Genomic DNA, 26,393 nt, shown 5'->3' on the forward strand with positions numbered 1-26,393 from the left:
ATGCGAGCCCTATTGCACAAACCAATCAGTGCAGGGCCTGAGACAGCGCGGGCCAATGGGGGCGTCGGCTCCGCGTTGGAAGAAGGGAGAGAGTCGGCGTCGCGGACAGACTCGCGCTGCCCACGCGTTCGGTTGTCTCCTGTTGACTTGCTGTCCGCACCCTCGCACAATGGATGCCCCGAGGCAGGTGGTCAACTTCGGGCCGGGGCCCGCCAAGCTGCCGCGGTCGGTAAGTCCCCGCGAGCGTGCGCGGAGGGTGCATCCCGGGCGGGAGCACAAGCGCGGGTGGCTGCGCGTTTCTGCGCGGGTAGCTGTGCGCCCTGCGCGGTGGCCGTGCATCTCTGCCCCAGGCGCTGAGATCTCCACTCCACGTCCCTGAGCCCCCCAAACGTTCTGCACAAGCGTGCACGCCCAGTTCAGGATCGCTCGCACGTGGGCTTCTGGAAGACTGCACTTGGGAGAGGAAGCTCGGCGAGGCATGCCTGTGCAGCTGCTCCGGTGCGTGCACGATTCGGCCCGCCGGGGCGTGCTGGCCCGCCGGTGCTATGCACCTGAAGACTCCCTGCGATTCTTCCTTCGGGCCAGGGCGTGGGCTCAGAGGAAAAGAAAAAGCTCTCATTCTGCGTTGCCCTCCCCCGGCAATGGCGCGAGCCAGGCAGTATTGAGTGGATGCATGAATGGACACTGAATGAATGGTGAATGGGGATCGCGTTAGCTGGAAGGGATTGCAAACTGGAGGCCCACTCATGGCCCCCGGTAAACAGCGTTTAGTTCGAGCCAACAGTTGGGAACATTGTTTTTCAGAAACGTGAATTTGAAAGCTTTCCAGTCCAGCTTCCCTCGTTACCCACAAAATCTACTCTTCCGTAGTCTTTTTCTTCACAGTGTTTCATGCGTTCAATCCAGTTTTTTAACTGGCTTTGTCCCCAAAGCATTCAAATAGTCGTACTCTGGTAGGCACTGGGCTGCTAGCCCAGTCAGTTCACAAATTCTGGAGCAAATGAATGATTGAATTCTCCCCCGAGCTCTAACCAGACCTTGCAAGTGGCACCCACTCCTTGCCTTCCCAACCCCCAGCCAGGTTCCAGCTCTTTTCCTCCCCTACATCCCCCGCTGTGAAGAAGGCAAAGTCTCTGATGTACCTTGAAGCATTGACGATCTGTTGCCCCTGCTGTTAGATTTTTATCTTTCTAACCGGGATGACTCTGATAATATGTTGTAGCAACATGGGGCACAGCCAAGTACTTTACAATTATCCATTGTTGAACAGGGTAGAAATCTCCCTAGAACAGAGTCTTCTCTGTGTTGTTGTAAGAACGGGAAATCTTACGATTTTAGAAGGAAAAGGGCAGCTTACTTTTCTAGGGGTAGCACTCACAGTGGCCGGGAGAACAGGACTTATTTTTTCTCGATATTCCAGTTTTAGGTGAGATTTTTCTGCTAGAGTTGTGTAAATGTTTCCTGTACCCTCCTCACTATTTTTCTCTCTTTGTCTTTTGGATTCAGATTATTTGTTCCCTGTATAATTTTTTATGCATTTATTATAATGGCAGTTGTCATCAGTAATACAATTATTTATTTATTATTTATTTTCCTGGGAGGATTTTTGCCCTCAGATATGCCCTCTAATAGGATAGGGGAGACAGATGTTGCTTTGTATGTGTCTTGATTTAATTGAATTATGGAGATTAGCAAAGCTTTTCAAACCTTGACTAATCTTAGTGAAAAATATATTTTACAAAATGACTGAGTACTTGCATGTAATTGTTTAAAACAAAAGCTTTATGAAATAGCCTAATTAACTATGACACATACAATTTACATTCTATTCTGTTCTAATGTTTTCATTTTCATTTAAAAAATTAGTTGTGACCCGCAAAAGCATTCTGTAGTTTGCAAAAAATAAACCCCACTGGATTAGAGGGCGGTGCTTTTTGGGTGGAAACTTAAAACTTTGTAATGATTTTTGGATATAAACTTATAGAGATATCTTTTCAAGGAATGCTGTTTATAAGAGAAATATAATCTTAAATTTAAAGATGATTCTATCATTGATGAATGTTTCTATTTAATAAAAGGAAGGATTCACTAAAGTTTATTTGATCAGACAGTGCTAATAAGGATCCAGAGTTTGCAAAACAATGACAGATTCTTGAACCCCCTTGTCAAGGGAATCTTTGTTTAGTTTTTTATTTTTCAAATATTGTTTCCTTAGACAAGTCACAATCCAGTTTAGGTTGTTTTTTGATCTCCTCCTTAGCCTATATCTTCGGAAAACATCTCTGATGGCAGGATGCTTCTACAGAGGACTTATCACCTGTTTTGTGCACATTTCTGAAGTTTTTCTTTCTCTTTTTGCGACAGTTCTCACATACACAAAAGCAGAGAAGGAATAATATAATGTAATCCATGGACCTATCTCTGAGATTGAAGAACTATGGACATTTTGCCAATCTTGTTTCAACATGCCTTCCCCCACACCCTCTTTCTCCCCTCTTGCCCCTGGGTTATGTTTTGTCGCTCATAAATACTTCATTTTGAATCTCTAATTAAGGCTTGCTATCTTTAAAAAAAATAGGGGTTTTTCTTTTTAGTTTATACTTATTTGCATTTTACTTGCCCTTAGGGAAGAAAAACAATGGGTCTCCTCCCTAGTGAGCTACTTTAGATACAGCCCTCACACTCCTCCCCTCTCCATTTCCTGACTTTGGGATTGGCCCTAAACTGAGTCCTGCTTACCCTGTAAGGGATGAAGTGGTTATGGGACTGCAGTGATTCTATAAGATGGGCCAAATGGCTGACCCAGGGCATATGGCTAAGTCACCCTCAGGAACTTCAACTGAGATTCCTCATCTGCAAATTAGGGATAAGAATATCACCTTCCTGGCTCAGTTGTTGGGATCAAAGATCAGTAAATTAGTCCTCAGGAGTTTTAATTCATGGCAGGTGCTTCATAATTTATGTCTACCCTACCTGTCCCAGTCAAGCACCTTAGATAAAAATATGAAAAATCGAGTTATCTGTTTAATTTAGGCCTGATGTTTTTGTTGTTCTCAGAACCCAGGACTTCATGCATTTTGTGCTTTGCTTTAAGAGAATGGCAGATGTCATGGAGGGAACATTTTCCAGGTTTTTTCCAGAGGTTTTATTTTGACAGTTGAGTCATCATCAGAAAAATTGTATACTTGATCATTTTCTTTTAAATGCAAATGAATGTTTATATCTAAGGAAATTCATGCCTTTAGAAAAACCATCCTAGCATCAGTCATGGTTGGTAATTTCACACTCAATTTGTGTGTAAATTGCAAAATTGCATCTGGGCTCTGTGAAAATGGTGGGAGGAAGGGGATTGGCTGTGGATGGGGTAAGAAGCTTCCAGACCTCACCTGGCTTTGGTCTGTGGACCCCTTCCCCTGCCCCTCCCCAGGTTTGTGTGTCCAGAGGGAGAATTGTACACAGAATATTCAAATCACCTATTTTCTTTTCTTTTTTCTAGGTATTGTTAGAGATCCAAAAAGAATTACTAGACTACAAAGGTGTTGGGATTAGTGTTCTTGGTAAGATTTGCTTTTGGATTCTGTGAATGTCCAAGTTTCACAGAGAACTAATTTAAGTGCATCAAGCCTAGAATTTCTACAGTCTTCCTATAGGCCTTTATAGATGTGTTTTTAAATTTTAATAATGTCTATTACATTTTTGTTGGAAGCAGTCTTGAAATTGACATAACATAAATGCTGGTGAAGGGTTCATACATTTCAACTTAGCATTTCATAATTGGTTTTGCTATTCATAGGATCTGAGATGAGAAGATTCTTACTGCACATTTACATGCTGTGTTCAAAACATAATATTGCTTCATATTCATTTTAGTTTTTACTACACTTAAAAGTGAACTTATTAAAAGTTTAAAAGTACACAAGCTTTTTATGGAAGTCTTGCCCATTAATAATTTCATTAAGTTTCTCTCCCTTGTATTTCTAGCGAAAAGACCTTTGAGTTCTAAAATTTACTTTCTTTTATTTAATTTTCTTTTTCTTTTTTGGTAGTTCCAATGGCTGTATAGTATTAAGAGACCATAGGTTTAACTGTAAGCTCATGGCTATTTAATAGTGTTCCTGTGAGTTTGGACATGTACTTAGGTTTATGTGAAATAACAGTGTAGCATAGAATTTAGTACTGTTGTTCCAAAGGCCAGTCATTGCACACAGACCCATGTTTGTAAGAAAGACGGTAAGACATCACAGAGACTCAAACTGTGCCACTTGAAAAATGATTCTGCTTTGACCATAAGCCTATAATTTTTGCAGTTTCAAAATTAATTTGGATTTTTCCCTAAACAAAGTGAGCTTTGGCCCATAATTTGAATGCAAAATAACTAAAATTGCCACTTATATTACTTGCAAATTTTGTCATTACTTCTGAAGTTACTTGTGTTCATTTGATTTTGAAGTGGAACTTTTTTTGTTTATCTTTCCTTCTACAGAAATGAGCCACAGGTCATCAGATTTTGCTAAGATTCTTAACAAGACAGAGAATCTTGTGCGGGAATTGCTGTAAGTTTAAAATTTTAAAGACCAAACTGCATTACTTTTGTTCAATAAGATATATACCTGGCTGTCTGTTGTATTACTTTCTATACTCTACTGTTTAGAATATTTCATAATTAAAAATAATCTTATTAAGATTCCCCAAATTCACTAAATTAGTACATAATGCTTTTTTACTTGTTCCCCATCCTGCATTTGTGTGTTTTTATTTTATGTGGTGTTTCCAAGGATTTGAAATCATTATATCTAGGAAGGATTTTCCAGCACTGTGGAAGTTCAAGTTCAGCTGGCCTAAAAGGGATTTAAGTGCCAAAGAAATGGTCATCTTTGACAGCATAATTAACCATAATCTGGTTCACTGATTCTGGAAGTATGAGCCTCCTACTACCTGTCAGAATTATCTAGTGGGGAGGGATATTAAAAAATTCAAGTGCAGGGCTCTACCCAGACCTGCTGAGTTAGAATCTCTGTAGAAACTTTATTTTTAACAGGCTCCTTGGGTCATTTTTAGAGTTCTGAACTTGGGGAACTGCTGCTCAAATGAAGACCTAGATTATCTGCACTGCTTTTCTTGTCTAGAGGAAACCTTGTTCTTAAATAGATTGCTGTTTAAAGGAGAGATTTTATAATACATTTACATAAACATAAGAATACGGTAACCTTGAAAACCATTTTTTTCCTGCTCACAAGACTAGCGTAGAAAGTTTAGAAAAAAACAAACAAATTAAACTAGAATTATCTATAATCCTACCAGTGAGGAGTAATCATTGTTAATGTTTTAGGGTCCATCCATGCAGTCTTTCATCAACAAAATTGGAATGATATTGAGCATTTCATTACTTTGCTTTTAAATTGCCTTGATAAATGCTTCAGATGGGGTGGGCTTGGTGCCATTTCTATGAGGAGATGTGGAGGCCTGTTGTCATGTGAGTGCTCATAACCGGTGATCAGCTGCTTGGCTGCAGATGCCACATCTGCTTGCTGGGTCGCATGTCATGTTTACAGAACAATCATGTCCTCCATGGAGGAGGCATTTGGAACCTTGGCCCTATGTGGCATTTGACCCACATGGCTGTGAGCCTCTTCAGACTGGACTCCCAGTTCAATTTGTGGGCCTATCCCTTTGTCTCCTGACCAAGTTTCTACCTTGTACCCCTGAACCTAAGCTTCTGTCCAGCGCCCTTCCATTCAGTTCTTGGTCTTGTTAACTGCCTTACATCTGAATAACATAACCTTCGAAGCCAGCCTTGGGCTCTCAGTCCTCCCACTTGCTGAAAACCTCATGGGTAGAGCCTTCCTGTGTACTTTGCTATCCTACTGAGCATGGTTTGGGCAGACACCATGCTCAGACCCAGATATTTGTACATTACTTATTTCCCAAGACCCTCTCATGTAGACTTGGCCTTTGGTACTTACGCCTCTGTGCTGGAGCTCTGTCCCCGGCCATCTGCCTTCTGTCTGCCTGTTCCCAAGTTCTGTCCTTGCTCAAAGGCTTGGATTTAGGTTCCATAGACTAGTCCCTCTGGGGCTGGCCTTATCCTACTGCCTATAGTCATTTCAGCCATAATCTTAATTTTCCATGCTGGAGTCAAAAAATTTCACTCTTAATCTCAGTGTGTATTGGGTACCTGATTATGTGACTAAGACTAAAACATGATCAAAGATCCTTCTCCAGTGTCCACTTGGTTCATAGCGTGAGCAGCACATAGATACTTTCAGGATTTTTGGTGGCAAGGAACAGAAGAGAAGTCCAACTCATGGTTTAACCCAACAAAGGAATGTTACCTCGCATAATGAAAGAGTGCAGGGGTGATGTAGGAGCTCAGATGATGTCAGGAAGGGCTTTTTCTCCATCTCCTAGCTCTGCCTTTTATGTGGCATCTTCATCAGATGGCCACCATTGGCTGCAGGATTATTTCCTACAAGTTCATTTTTTTCCCCCTCAATAGAAACAACTTCTCTTTCCCAAAAGTTTGATCAAAGGTCTCAGAACCAAACCCCATTGGCCAGCTTGGGTCATGTGCTGCTCATCCCCTGGAGCTGGGGTTGACTATCCTAGAACCATATGGACTGAGAATGGCAGCGGGATGATACTCTAAAGGAGCAGCAGGGTGTTACTAGCATCTTTCCAAACAGTAACCATAGGCTGCACCACAGGGCCAGTAAATAGTTGTCCGAGGACTGTATAGATAAATGACTAGGTTGGGGAAGGCAAAGTGGTAGTGGGACTTTCCCGGTTCTTAGAGTATACCCACCCAAAGTAGAGCGCTGGTAAAGCATCACTCATTCTCCATCTTTGACCCTGTGAGTCTCTATTAACTATCTCCTGTGCTTCTGCCCAGAGCTGTTCCAGACAACTACAAGGTGATTTTTGTACAAGGAGGTGGGTCTGGCCAGTTCAGTGCTGTCCCCTTAAACCTGATTGGCCTGAAGGCAGGACGGTGTGCTGACTATGTGGTGACAGGAGCTTGGTCAGCTAAAGCTGCAGAAGAAGCCAAGAAGTTTGGGACTGTGAATATCGTCCATCCTAAACTTGGGAGTTACACAAGTGAGTGCTGGGAGCTGAACTGGACAGTGAAGTGCTGACCAGGGCCCCCTCCCTCCTCAGGTTTCCCTTTCCCAAAGCAATCTACGGTTTTAATTCTTTCCTCTCCTTGTCAGTAGTTCCTTTGATGCCATTTAGACTGGATGCCTGTACTAGGTAAGACTACTAACTGGCTGCTGCAGAAAAAGTATTAAACTCACTGAGCTGAAAAGCCTGGGGCTGGTTTGGCTTTAGGTATGGCTTCATCGCGGGCCCCAACACTAGCTCCAGGAGGGTCTGCAGTCAGGAAAGCTGTTCCTTCATTTTTAGAAGTTGGCTACAGCCTCTTCTGACCTCGTATTCTCCCCAAGGTTCAGTGCCTTTGCTCAGATGCCCCAATAACAGTCTCATGTGTCCCATTCCAAATCAGTCATGTGACTGTGCCCAAGTCGCATTCTGCCTTTGGGGCTATGGGTGAAATTGGCATCACTGGAACCAAATGAGCTGAGAATGGGGGAGGCTGGAGCCCCAAGAGGAAACTATCGGACCATCAGTAGACATAGGATGACAAGAAAAAACCCAAATACATACTCCACCATTCTTAAAGATTAAGCAGGGTGAGATTGATCATCCTTTCAGGATGGTGGTGGTGATTATAATGTGAGGTGGATAGGGTGCTTTCCCTTGTGAATACTTCGGAATCAGTGTTTCACTGCTAGGGGAGGGTTGTTATTCCTGGTTGACTCTCGTCCACATAAGGAAAGAGGGGAGTAAAAGTGTGGCGTCTCCAACTTGTTTTCTGTGATAGAAATTCCAGACCCGAGCACCTGGACCCTCAGCCCGGATGCCTCCTATGTGTATTACTGTGCTAACGAGACCGTGCATGGTGTGGAGTTTGACTTTATCCCTGATGTCAAGGGGGCAGTGCTGGTTTGTGACATGTCCTCGAACTTCCTATCTAAGCCAGTGGACGTTTCCAAGGTAGAGTGCAAAAGAGGCTGGGTGGGGGGACCCCAGCGTCTTGGATTCTTTAGGGCATTTAAACATATACTGGAGCAGGAGAGGCTGACATTGTTGGCTGTGAGAACGTTAGTCTTGACAGTCTTGGTCCTGTGTTAACGAGTGCCTCACAGGGACACAGTTGGGTCCTTGGGGAATTTATCTACCTTTGAGACTGGCTCTTAGGATATTTTTTGGTCAATACTTTGGGAGTGGCTTGCTGTCTTCAAGGGAAGATGCAGATTATTCAAGCTCAGGGGGCCAATGAAGGAAGCCCACCTTGCCTCATACCTCTTTATCTCCAAGAGCATTGACAGGACACATAGACTTTGTGGGTAGCACACCAAGGCGGGCAGTGGTAGTAGTGCACCAGGGGCACGCAGCAAGGGGGTGTATTATCTGAATAATTTAAAACAAACTAAATGGTAGGCTGCTTTTAAGAAAAATGATGGTAAACATAAAACATAAAATTTACCATTTTACCCATTTGTAAGTGTACACTTCAGTCGCATTAAATACATTTCACCCTGTTGTGCAGTCATCACCACCATCCTTCTCCAGAACTTTTGATTTTCCCACACTGACACTCTGTACCCATTAAACACTCACTCCCAGTCCTCCCTCCCCAGCCCCTGAAAACTACCATTCTACTTTCTGCCTCTGTGAACATGACAACTCTAGTTACCTCTTATAAGTGTAATCAGGCAATATTTGTCCTTTTGTGTCTGGCTTATTCACTAAGCATAATGTCCTTAAGGTTTATTCATGCAGCAGCACATGTCAGAACTTCATTCCTTTATAAAATTGCATAATAATATTCCATTATATGAATATACTATCTTTTAGTTATGGCCTGGTTTGTATTATCAGTCACCATGTACTAGCAATTCTAAACAATATCAACTATAAAACACTCCTGCAGGCCAGGTTGTATCCATTCCCACTTGAGATGCCACTTCATTTTCCTAAAGTGTTCATGGGGAAACGTGGGAGAGGGTTCTATATCTTACAAGGCAAAGTTTCCTATGTATCTTTAAACATCTGTTTTCTAAAATTACTTCTCTCAGGCAGCTTGTCTTATTATTTCTCCGCATTCTTCTGATTGTCCCTTTATACAAATATAAATGGATTAAAAATTCTGTTTCTTTTGGTTACCAAGGGCAGTTAGCCTCCCTATTTTAAAAACCAGCTTGGATATAGAAAGGAAGTATGCAGAGTGAATATGAATATGTATAAGGTATTTGCGGTGGTAGGTGTGGGCTAGCCCCTTAAATTGAAGAAGGACCAGGCAGACACATAATCTACAGGCCTTTGAACTCACGAGTATTGATTTTGCTGTCTCAGATGGAGACTTTTTTAGAGAAAGAAATGCATTTCAAATAGGAATAGAATAGTTACTTCCTCATAAAATTGTGCTTTGGAAAGAAGTTGGGAAGTTGAAATACATTTATGAAAAATGACCAGGTACACCTAAAATGGCATGTTTTTCTTGTTTTCAGTTTGGTGTGATTTTTGCTGGTGCGCAGAAGAACGTTGGCTCTGCGGGGGTCACGGTGGTGATCATCCGTGATGACCTGCTGGGGTTCGCCCTCAGAGAGTGCCCCTCGGTCCTGGAGTACAAAGTGCAGGCTGGGAATAACTCCTTGTACAACACACCTCCCTGTTTCAGGTAACTCCGGGGTGTGGCTCATGGACCAATTAAGGGGATTTCTTTCCCGTCGGAGCAGATGTGACTTTCTAGTAGAGCGTGTTTCCATGAACCCATGACCTGATAGCCTAGAGATCCTATCAGGGTTCTCCGTCCAGCTCATGTCTCTCTCGTTACCCTCTGTACTGTCGATCAGTCTTCTAGCCCTTTTTTGGGGCAGGGGCGTGTTTTTATTTGATCTTGGTAGCCTTGGTGGTTCACCATTAACTCAGAAGCTCTCTGTAGGTGAAGTGCTATAGCTGCATCTCAAACAAACAGTGCAAATTTCGAGAAAAACTTTTCAAAGGCTGGGCCTCCCCTTTGTTCTTGTCTTTCCCTGCCTGGCCTGTAGGAAGCCAGCTGCTTGGGAGCAAACATACTGGCTTGGAACAAACTCCTTCCTAGTTTTTCACCCAATCTGCAGGTCCTGTGAGCCTGACTTCCCATTAGCCAAGTGAGAGAGGCTGCGTTGTAGCCCTTTCAGGGAGAGCAAAACTGTCTTGCATGCAGTCATTTAACTCCCAGACTCAGATGGTTTAGCAAAATCTTTGTGATGCCTAGGATTTAACATCTGCCTGAGAGATTTTACTGCTCACTAGCTGTATGACCTCAGGCAAGTTGCTTAACCCAGGAGTCCCCATTCCCTAGGTCACAGACTGGGTCGCACAGCAGGAGGTGAGTGGCAGGCAAGCTAGCAAAGCTCCATCTGTATTTGCAGCCGCTCCCCAGTGCTGGCATCACCACCTCAGTTCCACCTCAGATCGTCAGGCATCAGATTCTCATAGAAGCACCAGTCCTTGGTCACAGAAAGGTTGCGGACCGCTGGCTTAACCTTTCTGCAGCAGATTCTTTCAGAAGTAATAATAGTACCCTCCTTACCGGGTTGCCGTGAGGATTAAATGAGTTGATATGTATTATATTTAATGTACATGGCACTTGGTGTTTCATTAATGTACATGGCACTTGGTGTTTCATAAATGTTAACTGCTATATTATTATCATTGTTGTTTTTGTTATCCCAGAGCCTTAGCAGTGGAGAGAAGAGCTAGAGTTGATGGATTTATGTTTCCAGGGCAGCTATACCTTATGTATATGACCCATTAACCTCCTATGCACCCTAGGAGGTAGGTACTCTTAGTACTCTTCTTATTTTGCAAGTGAAGAAGCAAGCAGAGGCCATACTTCTAGGAAGTGGCATAGCTGGGATTTGAACCAAGGTATCCTGGCTCCAGAGTCTGAATGTGTACACCCTGTACTTTAATGCTCTTCACAAGCAGAAGTATCAGTATGTATCTGTGTTTGAAGGATACTGCCTTAGGAGAGTAGATGGCTGTTGGAGTCCAGCTCTTAAACTCCTGGATTTTTCCACAATGGCTAGACGTTCTCTTAAAAGGGGGCTGGGGCTAGTGCAGGCATCTGTTCCGTCTGGGTTGGGACTTTGTTAGAGGTCTCCCCACTCAATGCTGCCTGTAGAAAATTTCTTCCACATAATTTGCCATAGGAAAGAAAAGTTTTTTCAAAGTTTCGATTCTCATGGAATCTCTGCTGGTTTTCCACATAGCTCACCTGAGGCAGAGCAGCTCATTTTGTGTCCCCCACTTTCCTCAGGGAATGGGGTATTCTGGGCTAACTCTCCTGGTCACGTGTAAGCCCCACTGTGTTTCACTAGGGTTAAAAGTGTTTCTGAAATGCCTATTAGGAATAGGGAGGTATGTGGGGGTGGTGCTGAATCTATCGCTTACCTCTAGGGTTTTAGGCAGTGGAGAAATAGTGCTCTCTGGCTAACTGGGAAATGAGAACTAGGCATGCTGGGTGGAGAAGGCACGCACAGTTGGGGACCCTCAAATGCATGGCCCCTGGGGAAGGGGCTTAGGTGCCAGGCTGCAAAGTGGCAGGAGGTGGCTGACTTACTTGATAGAAGGTGGAGCCAAGGCCTGGCTCTGAGTCAGGTGGGTCCTTTCAGGGCAAGGCAAACGCCACCACTGGCTTTGGGAAGGGAGAAGGAGGCAGAGAGAGCCCCATCCCTGAAATGTGGCCTAAAGGCTGGCCAGTTCTGATTAGAGTACAACCGGAGGAGCACGGGGAGCTGTCACAAATCTGGCACCTTCTCTAAGAGTTACCAAGAAACAGATTTTATTATTATTATTATTATTATTATTATTTTATTTTTTTTTTTTTTGAAGGCAAGGCAACCCTTGATTGACCTCACAGATTGAAAGGACCTTGTCAGCTTACAATCCCTTATTTTTTTATTTTTTACGCCTATAGCACCTGGTCTTCCTAGGTGGTGTCCCATCCAAGTACTAACGAGGCCCGACCCTACTTAGCTTCCAAGATCAGACAGGATCAGAAAAACAGATTTTTTAAAAATGTAATGAATATGTTCATATGCTGTTTGTTAATATTAGGGTGAAAAATCATCAGGAACAGTGAGAAAGGGGGCCAGTCTGTTCACTGGGAGATGAAAGCGTCTTCTGGAGTCAGACCTGAAGACACAGGAAGTTGTAGAACAGTAACTTTTTTATAGGATCACTTTCTAGCCTTAGGCCCCAGTCCTTGACCTGGCTTTGACCAGCCGGGTTAGCTGGTTAGCTGGATGGAGGGTAACAGGAAGTGGTGGGGGTGGGGGGGAATGAACTTTCTCCCCAGAACTTTCTTGCCTGAGGGAACAGGCTGAACCACAGAAAAGGGCAGAAAAAGGGCTAAGTTTCTTCCCTAGACAGATCCGAATAGTGATAATATAGTGATAATTGATGCCACCCCAGGACAGGATTGTTAATATTTGATTAGAATCATGTAAATGTAGACGATGAAAGAGACTGGGATCAATGTGTTCTATTCCAGGAGAACACCTGGAAGTTGCTTTGCTTTCTTTTACCCCAAAAGAAGAGAAAAGGAACAAAGTAAAAGTCTGTGTGATTGAGCAATTACACCCTGAATCTATGACTTGAAAAAGGTAGAGTTCATTTGCAGTACTTAAACAATCAGTGTTAGAAAATTGTAGCTCACCCCAGTGAGAATGAGCTCCATATAGACGTGCAGATTTGTGCAAAACATCCTCCTCAATCCTTGAATGTAAACTGATAAGGCACTCGGAACACTCTGGAACTTTGTATCACATAGAATTCCTTGAAAAGGTCCCAAGTTTGAAAAGAAGCCTTTTTAAAAATCAGAGCCAAATGACTATAGGCCCTGGGAAGTTTGTTTGAGCTGTGCTGGAAAACTGGCCTTCAAATACTTGCCTGTAACTCTGAGCAATGAATTGGAGTGGAATAAAGGACACTTGGCCATTCTGTTTAACCCTTTAGTAGAACATATTAAGCTCAGTTAATGGATAAGCAAAAAGATGTCTAAACTTTTCTCCAACCCCATTAAAGTTTTTACTTACTATTACTAAGTGAACATGTAAGTATAAATTCATTTTAGCTGTAGTTTGAGGTAGACTAACTAATAACAAACAAAATAACCCTACTAATCCAGGCCACCTTTCTTATCGCAGTGTCAGGATAGGCTTTCCCAGCGGGCTTAGCCTTGTTCACCATCAACTCCAGAAGCGCAGTTAGAATCTTCAGAACAGCCAAGGAGAGTTTTTGGGGACTTTCCTGTATGCTTTTCTAAGCCCTAGTGTAAAGAGTGTATTTGGTATTTTAAAAAACTTAAAAGAATAACACATGCTCTTAGCAAAGGTTTTAGAGCCTGCTGGGGTTACCACTGTTAATTGCTTGCTGTGTATCCTAACAGACCCTTAACTGGGCATATGCAAATGTATAAAGCCATATATTTAATTATGCAAATGGCACTTTCCCATACACACTGTTCTGTGAATTCCTTTTTTCCACTCAACAAAAAACTATGAACACTGTTGTATCCGCTCAAATGCCTGCCCTTTTTCCCCTTTGAATCGCTGTACGGTATACCATAGAATGGATATGCTGTGATTTACTTAGTTATTTAATAGCCAGGCTTAGATGGTAAACCTATGTCTGGTGTTTACAGGTGGCATTTTAGAAGTGAACGCATAAATCATTTAAAAGTGTTGCAGTACACTGAGAGTGGAGAGAACTGAGACCAAGTTGCAAAGCTGCCTAAGCATTTTAGGGCCCTGTATTTTGAAGATTTTGGATTGTATGGGGGTAGAAGCATGAGTTACTAATGAACTGGAAACCACAGTAGAGTCACAGGGACCAGATGTCCTTCCATGCCAAGGATGACTTCTGGTCCCTAGGACAGCCCTCTGCCTCTTGGTGAGGCTTCATATGCACCTAAGCTAAGGGTGCTGGCTCCAGACAACATGTAAAATGGACGAGCTTTCTCATGACTCTCCCTGGTCAGATGGCATTCAGATTAGCCAGAGAGCATGGGCAGTGAGCCTGAGCCTGACAGCATCTGAGAGGGGAGCGTGTTATTGCTGAGGTCTTGGTGGGACTATGGACCTGGCCTGGGTCCTTGCTGCAGCTTTGATTTTGGTTATTGAAAGAGCAACTTGGGAACCCTGGGATAACAGAACTGCAGGTACAAAAGCAAAGCATGACCTCTGAAAAGTACTGTTGGTGAACAGGCATGATGGTGGTTTTTCTTGGTTCTTGTTGTGGCAGGGTGTGTTTCTGTGGTTTGTGGGGAGTGAGCAGTTTGGGGTTAGATGGTATCTTAAAGAATAGAGTAGTTGGAAGGCAGCGTTGCATCTGAAATGCACACATGTCCACACATGCCCATATGTGCTGTGATGCCTGTGTAGCAGTTGGACTTGGCAGCTGTGTTTGTGACACTTGGTGCCAGCCCGGCTACCCGACTAGCAGGTGAGATGGTGGTTGAGGGCCCTGGAGGACCAGGGAAACCTGAGGCTTGTGTTACTGGTAAAAATAACTTGGGCTTTAGAGTCAGACTGATCAGGGTTGGAATTCTGGCCTTACCGGCCCTTTTCTGGGTGACTTTTGCCAAGTTAAGCTCTGAGCCTCAGTTTCCTCATCTGTGAAATGGGATAATGGTGGCTCTGACCTCAGGATTACTGTGATCAATAAAAGAGAGAGCAACTAGCAGAATACCTTGCCCAAAGTGGACCTCCGTAATATTTGTTGCTTTCTCATTTCTTTCTCCTTTTCCCCTCTGATTGTCTCAGTCTTCGCCCAGAGATATATATATACCCGAGGCTATATTTACTCAAGGGCTGTTTTCTGTTCTGATCTCTCTTCCCTTTTCTGCAGCTAGCTGCTGTTTCTCATTCCTCCCAGGGCTGTCTGGAGAGCTAGGCTGGGGAAGCTTCTGAAGAGGCTGCCACCTGGTTCTGGGTGCTGGCTGCTTTGCCCAGTGCCCGCTGGGCACCCATCCTTAGCTTCTGCTACCTTCTGGGGGTAGAAACTCCAGGGTCCTCTACCAGTCAGGTGAGACAGTAAATGAGCTAGTCAGTGTCTTGGGCTTCCCTGGGACAAGCCTCTGGCTATTAGAGTGTCTCAAAGGGAGGCTTTCAGAAAGTCACTGGGGAAACCACCCACTACTCTTCAGCATCAGGTGTTTCTGGCTTAGTTTTGAGCAATTAATAGTAAAGATACTATACTAACCGCCACTGATGTGGCCCACCTGCCACACGCCTGGCCCTGCGTCAAGCACCTCGTCCAACCTGTCTCCAGCAGTCCCCACAAGAGCCCTGAGGTCTCACAGGTGACAGAGAATTAAAATATTTGGCTCAGAAAGAAATAGTGCCAAGCTGCAGGAGGGACCGAGATACAGCCGGACCTCTTGAACCAGGGACACAAATTCTACCCCATCTGTTCTTTTTCTGATCCTTACTTTCTCTGTTGAAATGCCGGCTTCATATTTTCAGATGAGCTACCTTCAAGTGTTCCCTGGGCTCTTTCCTCGTATCTCACAGTTTCGCCAACACACATGTCTGCCTCTTTCTCCTCACTCCCAATTCAGAGAATTCCAGGGAAGGCTCTAGTTCGTCTGGGTAGGGGTCCTGCCACACTGCCTCCTGCCAGGTGGAGGGCCCTGTGTCAGGGCAGCGGGGGTGGAAAAGCTGAATACCACGTGCTCTCAGCCTTCTAAGACTAGGACACGTAGAAATATAAAGTGAACGGTAAAAACTGTGGGAAGTATGGGCAGAGGGCTCTGGTAGTTCAGGAAGTAAAGGGCTAACTGTAACTGGGTGGGGGTGAGGTCAGGGGATCTGCAGATGCTTGTAGTGGGGACCAGATGTCAGCAGGTATAGGGGGAGGGAAGTGTGTTCCAGGTGTTGTGAAGTTTGTATTAGGGCTTAGGCTGGACAGGTAGGGACTGATATGATATCCTGTGAGAAGTTTAGTGAAACTTCCTTTCTGAATGGCCCTCAGGGGCCTGGCACTGGGTCGATCCCAATTCCTGCTCCGTAACATGCTCTTGTCCTTGGTCTCCACGTGGCCCCCTCTCATCTTGTCTGTGTCTAATGACATATTTAAGTCTGTTTTTGTGCAACTTAACAGTTGGCTTGAATCTTTCCAGTTTTGCAAAGCTGAACTAAGTGGATTTTTTTTTTGCTTTAATCTTTATTTCAGCATCTACGTCGTGGGCTTGGTCCTGGAGTGGATTAAGAACAATGGCGGTGCAGCGGCCATGGAGAAGCTTAGCTCCATCAAATCGCAGATGATTTATGACATCATCAATAATTCTCAAGGATTCTATATGTAAGTCGATGGATTTTTTTTTCACATTTTGCCTCTTGTGAATTCAAAAATGTGTCTATGCCTGATCCTTTTAAAAGGCAAATGATGCATTCACCTTTCTCTGAGACACCGAAGTGCTGGTTAGCAGGGTGATCCTGTATTCCCACCCCAGGAATTCCCTGCTGTAGGCCCGTGTCCTCGTGGGTGGTGACATTTCTTATACTAAAGACATCACCCTGGGGAAGATTCTCATTTCACCTCGGGCAGACCCCTTCTCCCACTGCCTCCTGCTTCCTCTGTATGCGTCCTGGGTTTAAAACAAAAACAAAAACAAAATGTACTTGGGCTAGGTAAAGTTCTCAACTTTACCTAGAGGCTGTGCTGGAGACCCTTGGTGTAAACACCCACCCTGGCCCCCTCCATGCTAATTTACCCTTTTAGGAAAGTTCACTGATTCCCTTATTACCAACCCCATCCCCAGTCTGCAGTCTGTGAATGGATGAGTTGACTGCTAGTTAAACATTCTTGTGACTAAGTAATTCATGAATGTATTGAGCACTGGAGCAGCTTCTGTGAGTGGTACAGAAAACTTATAGACCTTATATTGGTCTCCTTGGACTGCTGGAACAAAGTATTGCAAACAAACTGGATGGCTTAAAATAACAGAAATTGATTCTCCTCATTCTGGAGGCCAGACAGTCGAAATCAAGGTGTTAGCAAGGCTTTGCTTCCTCCAGAGACTCCAGAGTCAAATCTATTTCAGTCTTGTCCAGCTTCTAGTGGCTCCAGGCATTCTTTGGCTTGTGGCTGCATCACCCCAGTCTCTGCCTCTGTCTTCACATGGCCTCCTCCTTTTTTGTGTGTCTTCTTTTCCAAGGGCAGATCACTGGATTTAGAGACTGCCCAGATAATCCAGGATGATCTATCCCATCTAGATAGACCTTAGCTTAATTGCATCCGCAAAGACCCTTTTTCCAAATAGGTCACATTCACAGGTTCTTGGGTTTAGAATATGGATATACCTTTTCAGAGACTACCATTCAACCCCCTACAACAGACCTCTCACCAAAATGCTAGATGTGAAGTATCTAGTACAGTGCCTGATAAACGAAAAGCTTAGCAGATGATGTCTTCATTTGCTTTTCCTGTCCTTCAGGATGGGGACAGATGTATGAGGACCAGACTTTATCCTGTGTGTTTGTGTACATGCACACATGTGTATGGGTATGTATATATGTACATATACATAAATACTTCTCCTTTACCGAGCTAGAACTCTGTTCTTAGTGGCCATTACTGTTTGAGGTTTAGTCTGTTTTAACAGAAATGTATGGCTGATAGTAACATGGAAATTTGTACTCTCTTTGAGAATTCAGTGGGCCATATAGGACAGACAAAATAACGTCTCTGTCCTAACATATAACACACCTCCCTCCATAACCACCCATGGGTTGGGGATGGTGGATATACTTTTTTTATTTTTAGTTTTTATGCCTACAGTACCTGGTCTTCCTAGGTAGTCTCCCATCCAGGTATTAACCAGGCCCGACCCTGCTTGGTTATACTTTTTTGGACAACTAGGATAAAGCAGCATGCTCTTGCCACCTCTGCCCTTAAAGGGCTTGATGCCTCCCCCTGTGAGTTCTAGTCCTGCACTGACCCTCCAGTCCAGTCCCAGAGGAGAGTTCAGCTTGGCTAGATGCCTTGGCCTTTGAACTCTTCTCCCACATGTGATCTGGAGGAAGGAGGTGCACACTGCATTTCTGTTTGCTCTGTGGTTCTGTATAGCAGAGGCAAGTGCAGGCTGGGGGCTTGGTGCTGGGGAATCTTCCTCCCTAGACCCTGATATGTACATGCGCAGGCCAAGGTACCCCACTGGAGCCATTTTAAAATGCACGATTAGCAGTAGATGGTCCAAGGAGTTCGTAGCCAAGGGCTAAATAATGAAGCACGAGCTTGGAGCAGGAAGCTACTGCTTTAGCTGGAGGTGAGGGGAGGGCTTTTGAATGAGCTCGAACCTTGGGCGAGAGTATAGTTGGGCAGAGAAGAGGGAAGAATTTTTAGGAAGGTTGAGAGTGGCCCCCACAAAGACACGGAGGGAAGAAAGTACAGTGTGCTTGGGGAGCAGAATGTATGCTCCCTGGAGAGATGGCTTGTGCTGAGATTGGAAGGAAAGTCTGTGGGAAGGGCTGAGGACATGTAATCCACTTGTTGATTTATCCATCCATCCATCCTCTTGAGTACTGACTGACTCTGGACTAGCCTTGTTTTAGGCTCTGGGGATACGCAGAAGACAAAAGTCATCTTTCCTGATTCCCAAAGAGTGCTCAGAACCTAAATATGAGTGAAAGCACTTGGCGGCTATTGTGGTGGGGAGACTAGTTTTTCTATTAGTTTTTGGCTCTAAATATTTCTCAGGAAATGTGTAGGCACAAAATTGAAGGACAGAAGGAATGATGATGCCCCTGGGAAAAATCCAGGGCCTTAGAAACACATTTTAAAAACGCATAGAGGACCCTCCTCTTCTTGGTGGGGATCGGGCTTTGGTCCCGGTTCCTGTAATGTAGGGAGGCAGAGGGACAGGCCTCCGCCCCTCTCCATGTCATGTCTTCAGTGCTGGTGGCTTCCAGTCCACCAATTCTACATGGGGGGAGAAAAAGCATAGAAGGAACTCTAGGAATCCCCTGAATTCTTTTCCCCCAAGGTTCTTTAACTGCAAACACCCAATCTGGCATTTCTGAAGCCAGTGTGGCAGGCGGGTCTTCTTGTGGGGAATCTAATCATCTTCCCACCCGAAACTCATTTACTATGAACAGCCTTGACCCAGAACTTGCATCTTCTTCAGAATTAACCTCTTTCTGGGAATTTCCATCCACCCCATGGGCCACTTGCCCAGAAAATGTCATCCTAGCTCATGACATTCCTGTGGGACCTTGTTACCAGAGTCAAGAGCAGACTTTCACTCCCTCTCTCTTTAGTGTTTGCAGCTGGGTACTCATTGGTTGTCTTTGTACTCACTTGGGTTTTCAGGAAATTCTTTACTTTCGAACTATGGGAATATGGCCCCAAAGGGAGGTGAGACACTTTAAAGAAGAATACCAAGTAATCTAGAATTAGATGATGCCATTCGCCACCACCTTTGCTTCTAGTTCTTGTCCCCTGTTCCTTGCCCCCTGAGTCGTAAAGCATCCCCTTTCTGAACACAGTTCTGGGTGGTTGGCTGGCGATTGCACCAGTTCTGCCACTGACCCTGGCAGAGAACTCAGAGACTAGATAAGACAACTGTAGAAATCCCTGTGTTCATTCCATAGCCCAAACACCCACACAGCACTGGTTGACCCCAAGATGAGCTCACGTAAGCAGTATAGCATCTTGGGCTTAGAAGCCCTGCTTTGCTACTAGCACGTGAACTTGGGCAAATGACCCAGCTGCTCTAAATTCAGTTTCCTCATCTGTACAATGGATGTAGTAATAGTATGTACTTCTTATGACTGTCATGAGGATTATGTGAAAAATGCATGCGAATAAAGAGTATGTAATACAAGGGTTAAGAACATGGGCTCTTGTGCTGGTTAGTTGTATAAAGAACTAGAAACAGCGCTTGGCACATAGGGAGCATTCCTTAAAGAGTTAGCTCCATCCAAGATAGGCCACGTTAGGCCACAAAACAAGTCTCAATAAATTTAAGAGGATTGAAATCATATCAAGCATCTTTTCTGACCACAATGGTATGAAACTAGACATCCATGACCAAAAAAGACCTGAAAAATACACAAACACATGGAGACTAAATAACATGCTACTAAACAATGAATGGGTTAACAATGAGATTAAGGGAGCTATCAAAAGCTACCTTAAGACAAATGAAAAAGAAAAGAGTTAGCTCTAAATATTATTTGTGTTTACTGTGGAAAGCACTTAATACATTCCTGACACAGTGCTTAATATATATTAGATATTATCTTTACTATTATAAAAATGTCCAAATGATAGTGTTCATATTCAGACTTGAGGTCACCTTTCTTACCACCTACCTTCATGTGGAGTGGGGAAAAAAATTCAGGTTTCCATTTTCTCTCTTCCAAAAACTCTGATTGCTTCTAATTGCTCAAGGATCCCATCCAGTTTCCAGCAGAGCGTATCTGCAGGCCCTTCACCGTCCAGGCCCTACCGTGGCCAGAAACCCAACACCAGCTGCATCAGAGAGCCTGCCGGGGTCCCCATGCCTTTGCAGATGCAAGTTCTCTGTCACAATGTTCATTTTTCATCTCCTGTCCTAACTAACAACTCTCATGTCCCCTTCTGTGACTCCTTTCAGCCTTCTCTCAGGCAGAATTCCCTGTTCGGATTTGCTTCCACAGCCCTTTGCTGTTACAGCACTTCTCACATGGAATTTTAATTCCCTACTCAGCCATCTCACTAGAGTGGGAGCAGTTAATTCCTTTTACTCTTCTTTTTTTTTTCCTTCCCTTCAGTCTCATACCAGAGATACTCTTGGGCACTGTTTAAGTATTTGTTGTGTGCCAATTTAATCTTTAATTTCTAGCTTTTGTGTCGTGATTCATCGACTCTCACAATGGATAGGTAAATAGGGCGGGGGGTTCACTATAAATACGGATTCTTCATTCTTTCCGCTGTTAGTTTTTTTTTCCCCCTTAAATTAACTGTGCTTTTTTGCCTCTCCACCTCTATAATTGGATGCTCAGTTTGGGAGCCTGAGGCAGCAGAATATAAAAAGATGGTATCCACTGAATTTTTAATTTAAATATCCACCATGATACTTACCACCTCATAAAAAGGGGAGGCGCCCAGAATTCAAGCTCAAAGCCAGCCAGCTATGAGATTTTTGGTTTCCCTTATTTGGTTTCCCTTCTCACGTCTCTTCTGCCTGTAGGTGTGCACTTGACTCCTATTAACTTTAACAGGAATTATGTATGTGCCCTCAGGGAAAAGCGTAACTTTTAATGGGGGCTTCCTCACGCTGCTTTTATTTGCTGTTTAATTTTAACGACTCCCACTCTGTAGAAGTGTAAGACTAAGACAGGATGTGCTTGAAAATGGAGAAAGAGGATCATTACATATTTTTCTCTTATTCCAGAGTAGCATGTCATTTGCTCTTCCATTTGTCTCTTTTGGTTGTCAGTGGAAAATAATTTTGGCTGCTTATTTTACAAATCAGAAACTAGAGTCAAATCCCTATCCATTCCTAGATAAAAAGTTCACTCATCATTTCTGAGAGTCTGTGTAAGCCCTGTGCAAGGTGCTAGGAATAAAAAGATGAATTTATTGAATTTAGCAGATACTCATATCACATTTACTCTGTTCCAGACACTGTTTTAAAGTGTGATAGTTATCTATTCTTGCATCATAGAATACCCCAAGACAGTGACTCAATATGACAACCATTTTCTTTGCTTGTGATTCTTTGGGTCAGTAGGTTGAGCCAGGCTCAGCTGGGTGGTTCTGCTGCTCTCACTTGGGACCACTTATTCAACGGAAGTCATCTGGTAATTCACCTGAAGCCAGTGGTTTTTTAAAAATGGTCTCACTCACATGTCTGGTAGTGATGCTAGCTGTTGGCTGGGCTATTTATTTCCAGCAGGGCTAGCTCAGGCTTACTTATGTGGCAGCAGCAGTGTTTTAAGAGGGCAGATATAGAAGCTACGTGACCCTTGAGGCCTAAGCTTGGAAGTAGTACAGCATCACTTTAGCTGTAATCTCTTGGTCAAAGCAAGTCACAAGGCCAGCTCAGATTCAAAAGATGTGATGAACTAGACCCCATTTATTGCTGGCAGGGCTGCAGAGAATTTGTGACCATTTAAAAATATGCCACAAAAATTCCCTATAAATACACTTAATCTTCATTCACATCAACCTTATGAGATAGATTCCATTATACTTCCCACTATTCAGCAGATAAAGAAAGTGAGGCACAACAGAGAGATTAGTAACTTACTCATGGTCACACGGCTTAGGATAATACAGTGTGACAAGTGCATTGAAAGCTGCTGCACATTATTTTTAAGTCTTGCAGCCACGATTAGGACCAATATTTTTTTCTCTGTGGACTTGTAGAGAAAGAGTCACTCACTGTTGTGTAGCTGTCGAACCACTGAAACTGTCTCAACTAGTCTGAAATGGGGGTATTATTATTCTCAATATTCAAATGAGGAAACAGGCTTGTGCAAGTTAAGTACAAGTCACATAAGAGAATGCTAACTCCCTGTTTCATATGTAACAGGGGTCTCCCTAAGTAAATTATAAATGTCCTAGGCAGGTCTTTTTTTCATTTCCTATTTCCATTTAGAAAATGTTTAACTTTTTTTTCTGTTGATTTGTTAATGGCAGTTGCACATTTCAGAAAAGTCACTGGAATAGTAAACATGTTTTTCAGATGTCCAGTGGAGCCCCAGAATAGAAGCAAGATGAATATTCCATTCCGCATTGGCAATGCCAAAGGAGACGATGCTTTAGAAAAAAGATTTCTCGATAAAGCTCTGGAACTCAATATGATCTCCTTGAAAGGTCATAGGTGAGTACATATCCAGTCCAGGAACTTGTCAGAGAATGGGTTTAGGTTTTCAAATGCAGAACGAAACAGATCTTGGAGCCTGCCCAGCTTGGAGTAGCAGTTATTCTAACTTGTTGGGAAAATCAGTTGTTACAGGGTTAGTCCTTCCTCTTGTTGCTTATAGAGCCCTTAGCACGATTCCCTCGCTGAGAGCATGGTGAAGCCATATCTTCCAGGGGCTTTTGTCAAAATTACCCTTGAAAATCACTTAAATTGCTCTTAAAGCACAGCGGTTGCCATCCCATCTCTGGTGAGGCTGGTACAAACCTCTTTGGTGTCAGAACAGATCACTGTTTTTCAGAGGAGCATCAGCTAGAATAGTTAATCCTGCATGCTCTATGAAAAATATGTCCTCCACATGAGAGGCAAGAGACCTACCCTGCAGTGGTTATACCAGCTCCCTGCACCGCAGGCTCCTGGAATAGTTGAGTTCATCTAGGTTATGTGTGAGAGCATGATGGACTTTCACTGTATTAGGGAGAATTTTCTAATGATTAGATATCTGAACACCTAGCCACCTGTGGGGTGACTGGAGAGAGGGTGGTCTTGATGCTGAATTAGATGCTTATGTTAATGGTGGCATCCTTTGGTCTTTCTAGATCTGTGGGAGGCATCCGGGCCTCCCTGTATAATGCCGTCACGATCGAGGATGTTCAGGAGCTGGCGACCTTCATGAAGAAGTTTTTGGAGATGCATCAGTTATGAGCACATTCTAACCAATATATACTCTGCCTCTGAATAATGTACAAAATTTAAAGTAGCTTAGCAATGGCTTCAAAAACTTAAACTTGATATTTTTCTTAAAGAACATGCTTATTATAGATTCTTTTTTTCTCAGATAACAGCAAAACATCCACAGCTCTGCAAAGCTGCTGTGACTTAACAGACACCTTAATTTTGACTTGAACTGGAAGCATTTTAAAAATCTTCCTTTAGCTTTTCTAACAATTCCAGCTTATGTTATCTTTGCTGCTACTTTTTCTAGCTAGATCTCAGTATTCATACTTGCCTGTGGACTGACTTAAAGTGCAGTTAATTGTTTCTGGAGATGCCCAAACACACAGCATGGAGGGTGGGTGCGGGCCACTGGGTGCTGAATCTTGATCCTTTCCAAAATGACAGCAGTGGGGTGTCCTGAGTTCCACAGCTGTTAATTCAGGTTAACGTTGACCATGTGGTGAGTGTTTAGGAGTTCCAGGCTAAAACACAAACTGGAAATCCTTCTTTATACTGTTATTTTCATAAAGAGATAAAAGTGACACACTATGTGTTTACATAGCAAGGCCTGTTTTTAATACCAAATAGTTTATATCTCTATGCATTTATATTTCTAATAACGTGGTTCTTGATGATGTATGTAGAGACTTTTGAGAAATATGGTTCTGTCTCGCCTCTCCCCTCCTCCCTCTTAAAGCCACTTCACAAGATTTTGAAGTTCCTTGATTTATTTTCCTTTTAGTGGGTAAAAGAGAAGCTTGGCTTGTAGGTTTGTTCTTTATTTTTCAGTTATGCCGTTAAACTAAAAATCTCTGTTAAACTCCCTTATCGTTTGTTCACTTGACTGTTCTCATTACAGTGTTTGACTAGAGTGATGCTGTGAGTTCTGGAATATTCTTATTAAAGCATCTTTTCCCCTATTGTTCATTCAATGTCAGTATTTTATGTTGAATACGTGAAGGACATTAAAGTCGTAAAGCATCTAAATAAACCTTTGTAAGTGAATTTCTTTACCTGCTTTTTACACAGATTGTTCTTTTTTAAACTTTATGATGGGAAAACTTGAGTCTAAAAATAGCATTCTATAAGAGTAATATAATTTAGTTTAAAGATGTAAGACGAGTGCTGTGCGTTCATGTTTTTTTTTTTTTTAAATGGTTCGGCATACTGTGGTAGCTTTCTGTTGGCTTTTGGAGTGAATATTATCAGCAAAACCAACTTCCAGCACAGCTCTCAGTGTAAATTTCCATGAACTCTCTCCTACTCAGGCCAGAAATAGTGCCAATAGGATGGTTTTGAGCAATCGTCATGTTTCTTTAGATTGTGTAATGAGAACTGTACTGAATTCTCATCCCAGTTCTGCACCAGTCGGGTTGGTTATTTGGGTTCCCCTGGTCAGGGCTAAGCCTTATGGTCTTCGTTTTCTCACCTATAAAAGAGGATTTGCAATAACTCCCCCATTTATCTCAGGGGTGTTTAAGAATTCACAAGGGCTCAATGTAGGATGTAGGTAATAACCACAATAAATGTTTAAATAGCAAAAGCCAGCCAGTTCATGGAATCCAAGAAAGTGGTCACATATAATAGAGCCAGTGTCGTCTTCTTCATCCTTTCATGTGACGACTGCAAGTCCCTATGGTTTGTACCAGCCCGAAGTTCCTCAGATCTCACTTCCATGGCCATGGCCCACTCTGTTTTTGACCCTCAGGAGATTATTTCGGCAGCCTTATCTCCTCCCACCCACCCATTTTAGTACAGCCAGTTGGACTGACAATTCTCCTTGTGCTCCTCCTTGATACATAACAAATCCCAGGCTTCTTAGCTCGGCAGTCACAGCTTTCTAGCATCTGGCCTGGCCTCTGTATGTTTATAGTTCTTAAAATGCGGCGTGCATTTGCCCATGCTATGACATAAGCCTGGAGGTCCTGCCCCGACTTGGCATGATCAGCTTTCCTTCAAGATGCTTCCCAACCTCCTGACCTTGTTTGTGTCTCCTCTATTGAAACAATGCTCTTCCTTTGTTGTTACAAGGGTAACCCATTTATCCCATCCCAGTACCTTCCTTCTGTTATTTACTGAGATACCTGCATGTCTGCCTTCTTCAGCTCCATCACCTGCCATCCTGCCTTGCCCTGAGGAGATGCTTAACAATTGTCTGTTTAATGAATGAAAAGTTTTAGACTGGTCATGTTGGTCTTCCAGAATTTTGCAAACTGCCTGGAATAAAGAGGGATAATCTCACATATATGGATTTTTTTAAATTTTCAAAAGCTTAGTATACAATACAAACTTATTTTCCACTAAAATGATCAGATAGGACTGGTTGAATGAGAAAATTTAAAATCTTGGAGGGCTCCCAGACTTATCCTTATGAATCTGAAATCTTTTGGAAAGTGGTCAGCAACTGCATTTGTCCAAGTACAAAGGGTAGTTCCCGTTGTTTGGACACAGATTGCTGCCGAAGACACTCATCGAGTGAAAACCTTGACCGTAGTATGTCTCAAGTGAATGAACTGATGCCAGTTTGCTGACCATGTAGAGAGGGGTGGGAGGGGAGATTAGGAGGCTCCTTGGTCAGCAGGCTGCAGGAGCCAGAACCAGCTGGTCTTTCCATTAAGATGACCAGCAGGGGAGATAGACAAGTAAGTGCCTTGAGGAATCTCTGAGTATAGCATCCTCGTGTTCCTTCAGATCATCCAATTTGTACTTCTTT

General features: G+C 43.3%; 1 protein-coding gene and 1 non-coding gene across 2 annotated transcripts; both read left to right on the forward strand.

The window, feature by feature from the left end:
* Positions 1-66: 66 nt before the first annotated feature.
* LOC102878168 (phosphoserine aminotransferase) lies at positions 67-24,671 on the forward strand. Its single transcript, XM_006918456.3, has 9 exons — positions 67-229; positions 3,497-3,557; positions 4,484-4,553; positions 6,890-7,095; positions 7,880-8,052; positions 9,570-9,739; positions 16,285-16,413; positions 22,787-22,924; positions 23,563-24,671. Exons 1-9 carry the CDS (start codon positions 170-172, stop codon positions 23,666-23,668), a joined length of 1,113 nt encoding a protein of 370 aa, XP_006918518.1. The 5' UTR covers positions 67-169; the 3' UTR covers positions 23,669-24,671.
* On the forward strand, positions 18,909-19,048 carry LOC112485164. Its single transcript, XR_003048365.1, has one exon. It is a non-coding gene; the product is annotated as a small nucleolar RNA SNORA57 (small nucleolar RNA).
* Positions 24,672-26,393: the final 1,722 nt, after the last annotated feature.

This window comes from Pteropus alecto, unplaced genomic scaffold, assembly GCF_000325575.1.
Source record: "Pteropus alecto unplaced genomic scaffold, ASM32557v1 scaffold95, whole genome shotgun sequence".
Taxonomy (NCBI): Eukaryota; Metazoa; Chordata; class Mammalia; order Chiroptera; family Pteropodidae; genus Pteropus; species Pteropus alecto.

Coding starts and splice junctions, on each gene's coding strand:
- LOC102878168 (XM_006918456.3), top strand. CDS start 170: ATGGATGCCCCGAGGCAGGTGGTCAACTTCGGGCCGGGGCCCGCCAAG. Junction 4,554..6,889: donor AATCTTGTGCGGGAATTGCT/GTAAGTTTAAAA, acceptor GCTTCTGCCCAG/AGCTGTTCCAGACAACTACA. Junction 16,414..22,786: donor AATTCTCAAGGATTCTATAT/GTAAGTCGATGG, acceptor CATGTTTTTCAG/ATGTCCAGTGGAGCCCCAGA.